General features: G+C 36.3%; 1 protein-coding gene across 4 annotated transcripts in view; it reads right to left on the bottom strand.

Annotated features, from left to right (window-relative positions):
• ATRX (ATRX chromatin remodeler) overlaps positions 1–13668 on the bottom strand; it is an 85091-nt gene that overhangs the window by 47182 nt on the left and 24241 nt on the right. For all 4 annotated transcript variants that reach the window (XM_032196114.1, XM_032196117.1, XM_032196115.1 and 1 more), the window contains 3 exons: positions 10318–13235; positions 6945–7023; positions 391–521 (listed from right to left, as the gene is read on the bottom strand). In XM_032196114.1, coding sequence (XP_032052005.1) covers positions 391–521; positions 6945–7023; positions 10318–13235 — 3128 coding nt within the window. The remainder of the gene's footprint in view (positions 1–390; positions 522–6944; positions 7024–10317; positions 13236–13668) is intronic.

The raw sequence follows: 13668 nt of genomic DNA, 5'->3' as shown, positions 1-13668 counted from the left end.
TTTACACTGCCTGAGCACTGAAGTGTCTGTTGCAATGACTATATCTGTTAGCCAAATCACTCCTGTATATTTGCATATCTTACTGTTCTTCACAGAATATTCCTCACAAACCCACAGAATTTCTTAATTGGCTATAAAACAAGACTATTAAAAAAAAACAACCCACAAAAAACAAACAAACAAAAATAAATAAAACCACTTTCAGAACCACAAAAGGGATGATAATCCTCACGATCATGTGCACTGTCTTTTATTTATTTGTCTACCAGAAAGCGACATCAGGTTTTTGTTGTTGAAAATTGAAAACATTTTAATAATTTCTCAAGTGACCTTTGAAATTATGACAGGCACTACAGCACCACTTTTTTTCCAGATGCGTTTGGTGCTCACCATCATCTGCTGTGTTTTCATTTTGTTTTCCAGTTTTCTTTTTTCCTTCATCCGACTCTTCATCTGAAGATGCATCCTCATCAGAGGAAAGATTGGCTTTGATTTCTTCTAAAAGCATTTTCTTGGCAATTCTTTGAAGTAAAACAGAAAAAACTATGTATTCCATTGTTCAAGCAAATCTATGAACGATAAATGTAATCCTATACCATTCAGAACTTCACAAAAAGGTTTGAAAGCTGAACAAAAAAACATATGATGAAAAGTCACTGTGATAAGACAGGATATAAAAGCAAAAACTCAGGTTAAATAAATACATTGCGTTAACTTGCTTTTAGAAAGCAGATCTGTATCATGCTTGTTAAAAGTTAAGTACTTCACGGTAAGGCTGCAGATAGTTATAAAGCGTAGAAACAAACATTTCATTGTATTCATGGTCTATTTGCTCTATTTTTTCCATTCTCATCTCTTGTGATCTCTGCTGGGACAGGCACCTATGTGAATTCTAATCGTAACAAGAAGGTGAAGATCAAATCTTACTACTCAAATCATTTCCCCCTGTCAAGTTATCATTCTTGATTGATTCACATCAATGGGATTCAAATGCCTTCGTTTCCCGAGGCACTGAATTTACACCATTAAACAGCCCTAGTTTTAAAAACAATGCAGCACGGAATGCACGTTTTAAGCACAAAGGATTGCTGCGATATGCATTAATTCACAGGTTTTAAAACATATATATTACCCTACATCTATGTAATTACCCTTCAGTTGGGTTACCATACTAAGTGTAGGACAACTCTATTGCAAAAGAGATGCTGCAGTAATGGATGCAACTCATGATGTCTGAAGATGAACATCTAATAAGTGCCTGGGGGGGGAAAAACACACTGAATCCCTCATGTAACTACAAGCACTTGCCTTACAGTAAAAATAGCAAAAAATTAATTATACATGACACGAAAGAGATTTATCAAACATTACGGGACCTGAATTTCAAGGAAAATAATCATCTTATTTCCTGTTCCACAAACTGCTCAGCTCCCCACAGTTTCATTCATCTCAGCACAAGAACGTTTTCCGCTAATATGCAAGAAGTTACTATGGAAAAATGGTTTCTTTATGTGCTCTTGCAGCATTAAAAAACAAAAAACAAACCAAAAAAAATCTGTGTGAATATACATCCAAGGGAAAATACGAAATGATGTATCAAACACACAGGAAAACAGTGGACTTATCTGAGAACACTTCCTTCCAGAGGGAAAAGTCCTGAAAGAATGAAAGCAGGACTTCCCCGTATTAATATTAGAAATATTATAATTTTCATTCTGTGGTTATCAATGTTAAATGATTTTTTTTTTTTTTCCCCTAGGTTAGAACTGGTCTGTCTTAACTTTCAGGAGAATTAATGTATACTGCATGCACACTGTTCACAATGGGAAAGTTGGTGCCAGTCCAAACAACCATTTCAAACCCATGAAACTCAGCCACCATCAAGGCTTCACTTGGAGCTGCTGGAGGAACAACGATCTCTTAAATACAGCTTCTTAGGCATTAGAAAATTAAAGTTGTTACTGTTATGGGAGGACAATAAAATCAGTTTTAAAGAATTTTGTATTTCATTTTGCAACATGTAGCACATCCCTAGAACAAAAACCTTCAAAGGGAGTTTTCCCAAGGCATCCTTACATACACTTCTAACGGTATTTTCTGTTTTTAGCTTAGTAGAATATTCTCTGGAATGATTTTACGGCTCATGTATACTTAGTTGTTATTAAAAGATGGAAGTAAAATGGTTTAGTAAACAGCACAAAGCCATTTGAGATTGCTTAATGAGTCACTAACCATCCAGCATCCAAAACACCCCTCTCTGCCTCCCCCTCCTTTTTGTAGGAATGGCTTGCAAAGAAGTAATTGAAATAGTTGATTAAAACTTTACAATGCAACATTCTTGGTAAGCTTGTAATTCTGCAATATATCAACAGATCACACTGTAAACCCTATGAACACTTACTGAAGTCCATAGATAAGTAACATCCGCTTCTGAAAGTTTTTGCATTAGGTCCTTCCAGAGGATTTGGAAAAGGGACTGCCTTTTTATTTTTAAAATAATCATCACAACGTGTGTATGTAAGAAATTAAGACTATGTTTCTTCCATCTTTTAATGGTTTGAAGAACTTTCTGTTGAAATTGCTTGAAATGCCACCGGTTGGCTTTTTTAGAAAGCTTTTCACATAAACTATCAACACCGAATCCTACTCCAGGAAATGGAGACAGAATCAGTTTGATCAATTTTCTCATTTAAAAACCAACAAGAATATCACCAAAGCTTTTTTTTTTTTTTTTTGGCTAGAAGATAAAAAGCAGCAAAGCTAAAAAGAATTGCAAAATTTTCAGACAAAATCCTGAAAGTACTGCCTAGTAACACTGCCTCTGCCTAACTTCATGTCATGCTCAATTGTATTAGCAAAATTAACAAACTTTGAATGTGGATAATGATACTTACCTTTCATATAAGTCACCTTTAAAAAATCATTTATTTTTAAACAAAGATCGACTTTGGTTCTTAACAAGATGGACATTTTTATTTGCTCTTTACTTCCGTGAAATGTTTAAGAAAAAAATTAACTGCAAATGCATCATCCACCAAAAAAAACCATGCATAAAATAGAGTGTGCATAAACAAAAGATGCTGCTCTTTACCTACTGATCATCCTCATAACCACCAGTCATCTTGACCTCTTCCAACTGGGCAGGTTTATTAGTTTCTAATTAATTATCATAATCTTGATTAAAAAGTTAATGCTTTTATACTCTGAGATGCATATTTTTAGCTAGGATAAAGATTCAACCCCTTTGGATCAAATGGAAATGGAACTGTTTGCTTAGCAAAAACACCTGCATTCTCTTCAATGCTGGTATGATGTTGGGCAAAAATTGGAACACATTGTTCAGACATGTTCAGAATTTAAAAGATTCCTACTTTTAATGTAACCACAAAACTGATTAGAATTAAACGTGTAAGCAATATTAGAACCAAAGAGATTAACCCTTGTAAATGCATCTGAAAAAATGACTGATGTAACACATGGCTTAAATGATACAGAAGAAATTGAGTACTGAACTCTTGGAATTTGTTTTCAAGTTAAAATATGTCACTCAGAACAATATAGCACATTTCTATTTTAAGATGTAAAACCATTTAAAGTGACCGGGTTTCCAAGCAAGGAAACGGAATGCTCTTGATGTAACATTTGCAGGAACATCAAACTGGCAAGTACCAAGAAAAATAAAGTCATGGTAGTGTGAAAACTCCTCCCTTCCCATTCTCCCCAGAGACACCCATAGAAAACAAAAGATATTGTAATATTTACTTGTGTCAAGGATTTAGAACATATTCTTGGCCAACCAGATTTGAACACGACAAAGAACATTAAATAAGAAAAAGCACAGAGCTGTGCAACCTCCAGCAACCCCTGCTTTGTATTCATTTCTGCCACAGTGCTACTGCCATCCTGTTGCCTAGACCCACTCTGTTTTTATCTAAACATAATGTAAGATTTGTAAGAAGGACATTTTATGCAGTGCCATAAAGGGGGCTATAATCCCACCAGGACATATAAACCATCTCTAGAATAAAAGTATGTGTGCTCAATTTTATATAAATAATTATTTAAATACACTACACTTTTGTAAGAATGATACTGAAAACACAAGTTTATAAATGAATTGGTTACCATGTATTTTCTAACTTACAATAAAGGAAAATACCATTTGAAAACAAGAGGCAAATAGGAAGTTACCTAGGAGTTGCTTATTCACAGCACAGGACTACCTTAAATTACCCTTCAGACATTTCAGCAAAAATGAAATAGTAGGTGCAGCCTCTCGTGACGTGGAGTTTAAGCCCACAGGATAATTTGCACCATTCTTGTTTATGAATTTTAGAGTGCCAATACGATGGACTCGTAGCTTGTCAAGAACCTTGATGAGACAATGCTACACTGTAAAATAATTTTCTTTTTAAAAGTTTAAAATATTATTTGAATGTGATGTATTATTATTACCAATTAGATATCAACTCACACGTAGTGTTCATAAATACCTACTAATTATATGTAGAAATAAAGTTGCCCAAAATAAGCCTTTGAGGACAAAAAAGAAAAAAAGCCCCATCACGTGGCTAATAAAAGCCACCTTTCTTTCAACTAGAGCATTCCTGCATTAAATGGGCTGCTGGTACATTACTGAAAATTTAGATCCATTTAAAACATATTTTGGGAGATGAATGTTTGGATGGAATGTCATACATGTTTTAAAAAAGTCAAAACTGCCAAACACCTTCTTCTAAACACTGTACTGTCTTTGTTGAAACAGTCTGATTTTCAAGCTGTCAGAGTTGTATTAAATTAAATGCTTGGACAAGAAAAATGTTTTACAAAAATTTATTGCATCCATCAAATACTTAAAGGCATTCTGCATTAAATACACTATTTACTTCTTAATAAACAAAACTACTGCAAACATATTAAACAGTACCATTTAAAAGATCAGAAGGACCAGTAATAGATCATTACACAACATAAGATGAAAGCATACAGCACTGTCTGTCATATTATGACCCACTTGGATATTGCATTTTGGCAAAAATGATTTCAAGACTATTAATATTCATGTCATGCACATCCAAAGGTATGCAAATAACAGAACATCTAAACTAGAGACTTGCAAACATGAAAGCTCCCACGCTACAAATACCCAGTAGGTACTACATACCCTCTTTGGCCTGGAAGAAAATAGGCAACTTATCTGAATAGTAGGTAAACTATTTAAACACTTTGTGTTGAGTAAACAGAAAAACAAGCTTTTAACTTCTGGAAATTTGTTCCATCTTTTTACATTTTATCTCTCTGATTTTGGTGCTAAGTACATCGCATGCTGAATGTAAAATTAGACTGCAGTTACCAGTTAACATGTCTGAAGGTTGACAAAACTGTTTATTGACAAAATACCTCCCCGTATCATAAATATATAGTCAAAATATTCCCTAAATATAAACTTAAACAAATATTCAGCTTTAAAGGAAATTACAGAAACTGATTTTTAGAACCTAATTTGGTATTACTGATTTGTTCATTATCAGTTGGGTTAACTCTTAAACTAATGGTGAAGGTCTTTCAGTAACATTTGTACTGTGAACACTGAACTTTGACAAAGTGTATTGGCTTAGTTATCCACCAGAAACACTTCAGAAACAAGCAAAAAAAGAAAAAAAAAAATCAAAACAGGACTGAAATTAAAGCATCATTTAAAAAAAACTTGTATTACCATTGCTTACACGTTCTGCTTATGACCCTGTGCTGTCAAGACCCTAAAGAGCATCTTTCTTTAAAAGTTAAATTGATTAAATTTGATGACTGAAACTACATCATCAGCACCATTTTGATGCCAAACTGAGGTCCGTAAAGGATATAAACCAGTGTTTTTAAAATTTACTTCAGCCATATACCAAAAGATACAACTCTGTGAAACAGATACCGTGTTCTAAACTAGTAAGGCTCAGAAGCAGAAAAAGACTCCATCAGCAATTGTGCAAAGCTACAAAGCTGGTCCCATACATGCTATATGGCAAAAAAAATCAGTTTCTGAAATACTGTATAAAAATTTGTTGAACAGCTCTTTAGTCTAACTACAGTAAGTTCAAAAATCAAACTCTAGCTCGTAACTGATCAATACTTTATGTTGTGCATTCACTCGTTAGGAAATGAAGCTTTTACATTTTCTAGCCAGGCTAATTTTGATAACTACAATGATAAAATATGACATGTCTTAATAAACTAACTATATCTTACATAGATTTGTTTTTATTGAACTCAAACTGAAGCAATACATAAGCCACAAATTTGAGAACACTTATGCAAGACTAAAAATTTATATGCATACTTAGTCTCTTTGATACCCTATGCACAAGTGCTTGTAGAATCAGGTCCTTAGCTAACACATTAGTGACTTCAGTTTTTCTTTAATGGATTAAAAACTCATTTTAATTAACAGCTGAAAGTATTTGTAATACTGCTTTCTCCACAGTTTTCTCTTTATTGAGAAAAGACGTTTCAAATAAAAAAAGCTAAAGTAGGCAAAAGCAATAACCAAGTGCAATCTGTAAAGATCTCAGCACTGCATATTGCACAGATCTACTCACTAGCTGAAATTCACATTTGTCAGAAGTAGGTTTTAGACCTGCCTGAATGAAAACACTTGTCACAAAACCCACGTTTTTCAATGGGAACATAAAATGGACAGTGCTGCAGTGCGTTTATAACACACCCTATGCAAGGTGTGTTAGCTAACACTTCTAAATACTTTCTTTGCATTTCTGGATTTTGGCCTCTGTTTTCTGGCCCCTTGTTCAAACTTGCGGGAAGCCTGTGAGCGAGTCTTTACAAGGCAGGCAGTCCTGGTTTTTACAACCTGCTTGCTCTTCCGTTGCGCCGGTTTGCGCCCACGCCTAGGGTGTGTTATAATCTTTTTTAAGTCCTTATGGATGGAATCATACCTATTCTCAGGATCGTCATCATCATCATCTTCCTCCTCCTCCATTGGAACAGCCCTTGATTTAGGGTCTCCCTCATCTCCTGGGGGAGGAAGGGGAAACAAAAGAAATAAGAAAACACTTGATACACATGAAAACAGCAATAAGCAACACAGCACATGAACTATTATCTCCATCAAGGTATCCCACGGTAGCCAGGCTGGAACTAGAGCATCTGTATGGTCCCTTTCAACCCAAACCATTCTATAATTCTATGATGAAGAATTCCCATATAAAAATAGCTTGTTAACACCACATTTTCACTATATAACCAAAAAGCTATCTGGACAATACAAATAAGTACTTTTATTAGGACAAGTACCTAGCTTTTCAAGTAGCCCGTTTGTCCATGATATTTTTGCTACTACACACAACATGCAATTGTTTATACTATGAAATTATTTATTGTTTTTACACTAAAACATATAAACATTGAATATTCCAGTTACAGAACTTCATTTCTGAACTGTAAGAAGTTACTAGCTCCATTTCAGGAGCTCTGCCACTGAATTTACAGAAGCTAAAAAGAATATATATATCTATATAGAATATATACTATAATGCAGAATCACTTACTAAACTTCTCATCTGCCTTGCTGCTACTAAGAATTATCTGAGAACAATAATCCTTCCCTGTTTTTCCTTTCTCTCAAAGACAATGCACATACATTTGCTGTGTATTTGTGAAGACCTATTTTGAAAAATGAACGTTATCCTTACAGTAAATATCAAAACTCAGTTGTACAACATGGTTATCATCTCAGATGGAAAGCATGTCAAACAACACTGAATGCAACACAAACTGGGAAAGACTAGCACAACATGACACCTCCTCCTTCCTCCACACTTTCCTAGCTGAGCTGAAAGAAATTCAGATAGCACACAATTTTTAGCAGACTCCCAGGCCCTCCCACTTTCTTTTCTCTGACCTGCACACCAGTCAAATCTTCAGGACAGTAATATTAAGCATTCAGAAAAAAAAAAAAAAAAAAAAAAGAGACCTTAACATCCTAATCAACTGAGATCCCCTTGTTCATTTCTACAGTGCATTTCTACCTGTCGGGAGCAGACCAGAACTAGGCTGTGCAAGGCTTGCTCTGAGGTGTTTCAACACACCCTTGTCCTGGAATTAGTGCTACACAGTCCTGTCAGAGATCTGATTAAGAGGTGATCAGAGAAGTCCCTCAATCTCAGGCTTGGATAAATAGAAATATCCTGCTGGTTAAAATGCATTCTAGGTCTCATTCACTCAACACCTTGAGCTTGTTCAAACACAGAAGTAAACCTGAAGTCAACTGAGAGTAAGTGCAAGCTTGCCTCCTCACAAAGCACTATAATCAAGTTGGCTTCTCATAGAACAATACAACAAACGAGGCTGGAGGAGACCTCTGAACGTCATCCCCTCCAACTCCCTCCTCAAAGCAGAGCTAACTGCAAAGCAAGACCAACTGCTCTGGACCCTGTCAAGCCTTGAGTACCTACAAGGTTGGGGAGTCCAAAATTTGCCAAGGCAACCACTTTCAGGCTTCGCCCATCCTTCACGTGAAGAACTTTTTCTGAGTGTCTGATCGGAATTCTCCTTGCTACATGCCACTTGTATCTAGCCTCCCATCCTGTCGCTGTGCATCTGGCTCAGCCTTCTCTATACCACCCCTAGGGAAGTCAGAAGGCAGCAGTGAAGATTCCCCAGCTTTAGCACTGACTCTCCAGGCTAAACCACTCGGTTCCCTCTCAGACTGGCTCTCCCATCAGTCATCCCACATCACTGCCTCATTCTTCTCATTTGTAAGCTGTTAACCCTCAGCCTACTTGCTGAGCCAGCGATGCTGAGAACTGCTGCATATGGGTTACTGTCAGAGTACAATCAGTTGTGTATCTATAGGAGTGTTAGTGCATTACTATGCAAAGAGTTCACATCATTTGCAATCTTCCTCAGCAGTGGTGTCATTGGGGAATTACCATTTTGGCAGCTGCCAAGGAAAATCCCTGAAAATCCCAGTACTATATGCAGAGATTCAACTGAACGTACTCCATCAGAAGACCTTGAAAAACAAGCTCAGTACAGGGCAGTATTACGCAGATTAAGAAAGTTATTTTCCATCTATTATTCTACAATGACACAAAATACCATTAATCAAGCTTTGCTTTCTTGCAGGATCATAAATCCAAGGAAGCATATGAAATGCAACCGTTGCATCTTTAAAAATTAACAGCTTCCCAGAAACTAAATTGCAACATAACCCCATGAAGAAATGGGTGGGCATCAAGTTGGTAGGAAAAAAAGAACATGATGTCTTATGGATGAAATTTTAATTTGTCTCTCCCTAGAAAATATCCTCACAAAAATAAACTCCCTTTGCACTCAGCAGTAACACTTAGAAGTGTCTGTCTACAGAGGTTTTCCGGGAAAGCCAAAACTCTACAATGTCCCTTCTGCTATCTGCACAAATATATTGCAGTTTTATTGGTTGTTTAGTTGCAGTTTCACCAATGCCTGGAAGTATCTGAGCCAACAGTTACAGTAAAGTCACGCACAGAAAGTTCTATGAAACATCATCAGAAGCAAGTGGAAAACATCTTCCCTGTCACTGTAATCAACAAAAAGATTTCTTTTTTTTTTTGGTTGCAAATTAATTTCCTAAAAACACCTGTGGTGTCCAGCAACGTGAAAACTCCCTTCCTTCTGATGTTCCGTAAAGCCAAGCACTCAAACCCAGCAGTTCTGTATTTCTATTAATTTCCGAAAGACATTAGACATCGGTGAAGAAGCAGTTTATCTTGGCACGACAAAAACAATTCTTACTATTCAATCTGCTATGAAAACATTAATTGGTGACACTTCTGTGAACAGGTGCTCTAATGCCCCATGGGTCTCATCAGGAACAATCGACGTGATTTTAAGACGTACACTCTATTACCGCAAGTTTGAGTCATCTCCACTGCATAACCAAGTGTCACTGCAGTTCAACACATACCTACTTGCTTAAAACTAGCTTCTGCTGAACTGTACTGAGGCAACCACAGAGAACAGACAGGCTTTTGAAAGCCATGCGGCAAGGAAATACCTGCTGGGATTAGACTATGATTACAGCTTCTCAAGTCTCTCCACTTCCTAAAGATTTCCCCTGACGTCCTTTACTCCAGAAGCAACAAACAACACAATAAATTGTAATGGTGCTTCTAAAATCAGCATCAGAAAACCTAACTGGCTACAAACTTTTCAATGTTTGCTTGCTTATGAATATTTTCACTGCTAGATGAGTAAAACATTACCCAACTCTTACAATTTCCTCCATTCATATGCTAATAATAGGCGTAAATGAAAATCTTTGCACACCTGATGACTGACAAAATCCTGTGCCAGCAGACAGCATTAAATTTTCAGTCACTGGCATAATTTTCTGCTCATCACTGCTTCCATCACCTGTGGAATTCTGCTCATCATTTTCTTCCTTATCAGATGAGGATGAAGAAGTGACAACAACCTTTTTTGACACTTTCTTTTTCTCTTTTAAGTTATTCTTTTTACTTTCTTTCACTGACCCTCTTTTAACCTTTTTCTTATTGCCTTCATAAGATTCCTCATCAGAAGAGGATGAGTCATTCTGTTCTTTCTTGGTGATTTTCTTTTTGTGACTTATTTTTTTCTTTTCTTTAGTTTCACTTTGTTTTTTATTCCGCACAGCATCTTCAGAAGAACTCTCCTCTTTCAGAGGAGATTTCTCAGCATCGGAAGACAAATCAATCTGTTCTCTTTTCGATCCCCTCTCTCTTAAATTCCTCCTTTTCTTTTCTTTAGCCATTGTTTCATTTTTAGTTTTGTCATTTTCAGAAGAATTGCAACTGCCTTTCTCTGGGGACGACTTTTCAACATCAGAAGAGGAATCATCATGTTCTTTCTTGAAACTTTTCTTCTTCAAATTTTCAGATTTCTTCTCTTTTCTTTCTAATCTTTTTTTGTTCTTGAATTTCTCTTTTGGAGAATCCAAATTCTGTTCTTTCTTTGCATGTTTCTCAGCACTCTCTGAAGAGGAATCTTCCTGTGCCTTTTTTTTCTTCAAATCCTTATTTTTCTTAACTTCACTTGGCTTTACACCTTTAGGAGAGCTCTCCTCTTTCTCAAGTAAAGACTTCTCCACATCAGAAGACTCATCTTGCTTTCCCTTTACAGCTTTTTCTTCCAAGTCTGTGTTTACCTCTTCCTTAGCATCTGACCCAACACTAATTTTTTTATCTTCAGAAGAATGATTTATCTCCTTCTCTGGGGATGACTTTTCAGCAGCAGCATCTTCAGATTTACCTCTCTGTTTCTTCAGATTTGTCTTTCTTTTGCTAACTTTCTTCCTCTGCTCTTCCTCAGAGGAATCATAACTGTCGTCTTTTCTGGAGTATTTTTTCTTAGCTTTTTTTGCAGACTCAATTTTACTCAAGCTTTTTATCTCTTTTTCTAACTCAGAATCATAGTTTGAAGAATCTGAATAGTTCTGTCGTTTCTTTTTTGCAGCAGCAGAATTTTTGGCAGATTTGCCCCTTTTAGCATCTAAATCTGAACCAGAACTGGAACTTTTTCTTTTTCGCTTTCCATTTTCATCCTTTACTGGTTCTTTCTTCAGAACATTGGAAGGCTTCTGATCATTTGCTAGTGCTTCGCTATTGCTATCAATATCCGAAGAACTGCGACTCATCATAGCTACTTCTTTAAGAACAGCTGGCATCTCATCAGAATCTGAGCTATTATCTAGTATATTTGGCTTTTTTGATTTAGAAAGCTTATTAGGCTTAGGACCATCAACAGTACTGTCAGAAGAGTTTCTTTTATCTTTTTTCCTCCTCGGTTGTTTTGATGATTTTCTCTTACGTTTTTCATTACACGTGTCATTGCTATCTTCTTCCGAATTTGACGTTAAAGGATTCATGTCTGTTTGGCGCCTCAGAGGCGTGGTCTTCACACGGGGTGATCTCCTGAGATCAGATTCCTCTGCAAGTGAAACGGTTTCATTCTCTGTGGAACGTTCACTGCCAGCATTATGATTTTGTTTTACAGAGTCACAGTTTTCTTTTGCAGGTACTGCATCAACATTCTTACTTCCCTTCTCGAGACTGCTGTTTTCATCTTTAACTGAAGACTCCGAAAGGGAAACAGGAGTCAGTTTTACAATCAGTTCCTTTGATCCCTTAGCCGAAGCTTTTAACTTAGATCCACTTTTGGTATCTTTCAAAGGAGCGTTCGATTTCATATTTGAGTTTAGAGTCTCGTGATCTGTTCCTGCATTTCCACTGCCTTGCTCATCCGCTGTAGTCTGAATTTCCATGGCAGATTCTAGAGTCTCAAAAATATCTTCAGGAACGGATGAGGGAACAGACACTATATCCATGTCTAAAGCCTCTGTACTATTAGGTTCATACTGAGGTTCTTCATTTCTGCCAGACTTTTTCTCTTCACCAGTTGCACGTTTGTTATCTGTTTGTTCCATTGTTGGAACACTTTGATCCATTGGCTCATTGTCAGGCTGTTCTGATGCAACTTTTTCCTTCTTCTTTACAGTGTCATCCTCTTCTAATGCTGCATGTTCCTTTCCTTCATCTTTCTTCACCTCATTTTTTTCTGATCTAACATCAGTTTTTTTCTCTTTGGTATTTTTCTCTTTGATTTTAATATCCAATGCTTGAATCTCCAGGTTCAGACCTTCTTCTAGTGCCAGGTGACATTTTTTGATGTCACCCAGCACAGATTTAAAAGCTTTTAGCTGACGAAGCTGCACGGCTGGGCTTATTTCTAAATTTTCTGCAGCCTTTTTCAAAAAGCTTACAAAGCTAGAATTCATATTTGCTGTAGTCTCAACCAGTTTTTTTGTTTTTTTAAGCATGTCTTTTGGCACCATTAGTGCTTTATAAGAGTAAGTCAGTGAACCTGAATATGAATCATCTAGTTTTTTTTCTTCACCATTGCAATTTGAATTATTTCTCTTTGGAGAAAATTTGACTGTGTGGTCGTATATTTTACTTTTTTCACTTTCCACCTTGATCTTTTTTTTGTTTTGCTGCAGTAACTGTTCCAAGTTTTCAAAGACACTGTCACAAGCAGTGACCAAGTCCAATAGAGGCTCTGGATGGCAAATATAGCAGTGCCACTGATTATTTTCATCCAGTATGGTTGATAGCTCCTTTCGACCCAGGTTGCGCAAAATGCACTTTTTACAGAAGGCGTTATGGCAAAAGTCACAGCAAATCAAGTTTCCACCTTCAGCACACCACCTGAAACAAGACATTAGAAATATGAAAGTCTTATCTCCACATAATCAAGGCCACATATTTGAGAAGTTTGCATATTTTTCACTATTTGATAATGAATCTACACTTTAAAAATTCAGGTGATAAACATTAAGAAAAGCATGACTGAAAGGCATTTAACTGAATTAGAAAGTCAGAATATTGAGGTGTTCAACCAACAGTTCAAAAAGCTGAAAGGGCCAGAAATATCCAAACACTTTCAGCACCCATCTTAATCGCAAAACCAAAACTAATTAAATTTCATTTTCCATGTTTCTTATGAGAATTAAGAAAGTCTTTCTCTTCTGTTTTAGAGCAAAATAATCAGCTTAAATCTTTTTCTAGGCTTAGCTGGTATATTACTAGTGCACATACACAGCAAAAAAAATCACCTACATATAGATTGCATGGTCTTCAA

This window comes from Aythya fuligula, chromosome 13 (genome assembly GCF_009819795.1).
Source record: "Aythya fuligula isolate bAytFul2 chromosome 13, bAytFul2.pri, whole genome shotgun sequence".
Taxonomy (NCBI): Eukaryota; Metazoa; Chordata; class Aves; order Anseriformes; family Anatidae; genus Aythya; species Aythya fuligula.
The sequence above is the reverse complement of the archived record's forward strand: the minus strand, read 5'-3'. Positions and strand labels throughout refer to the sequence as shown.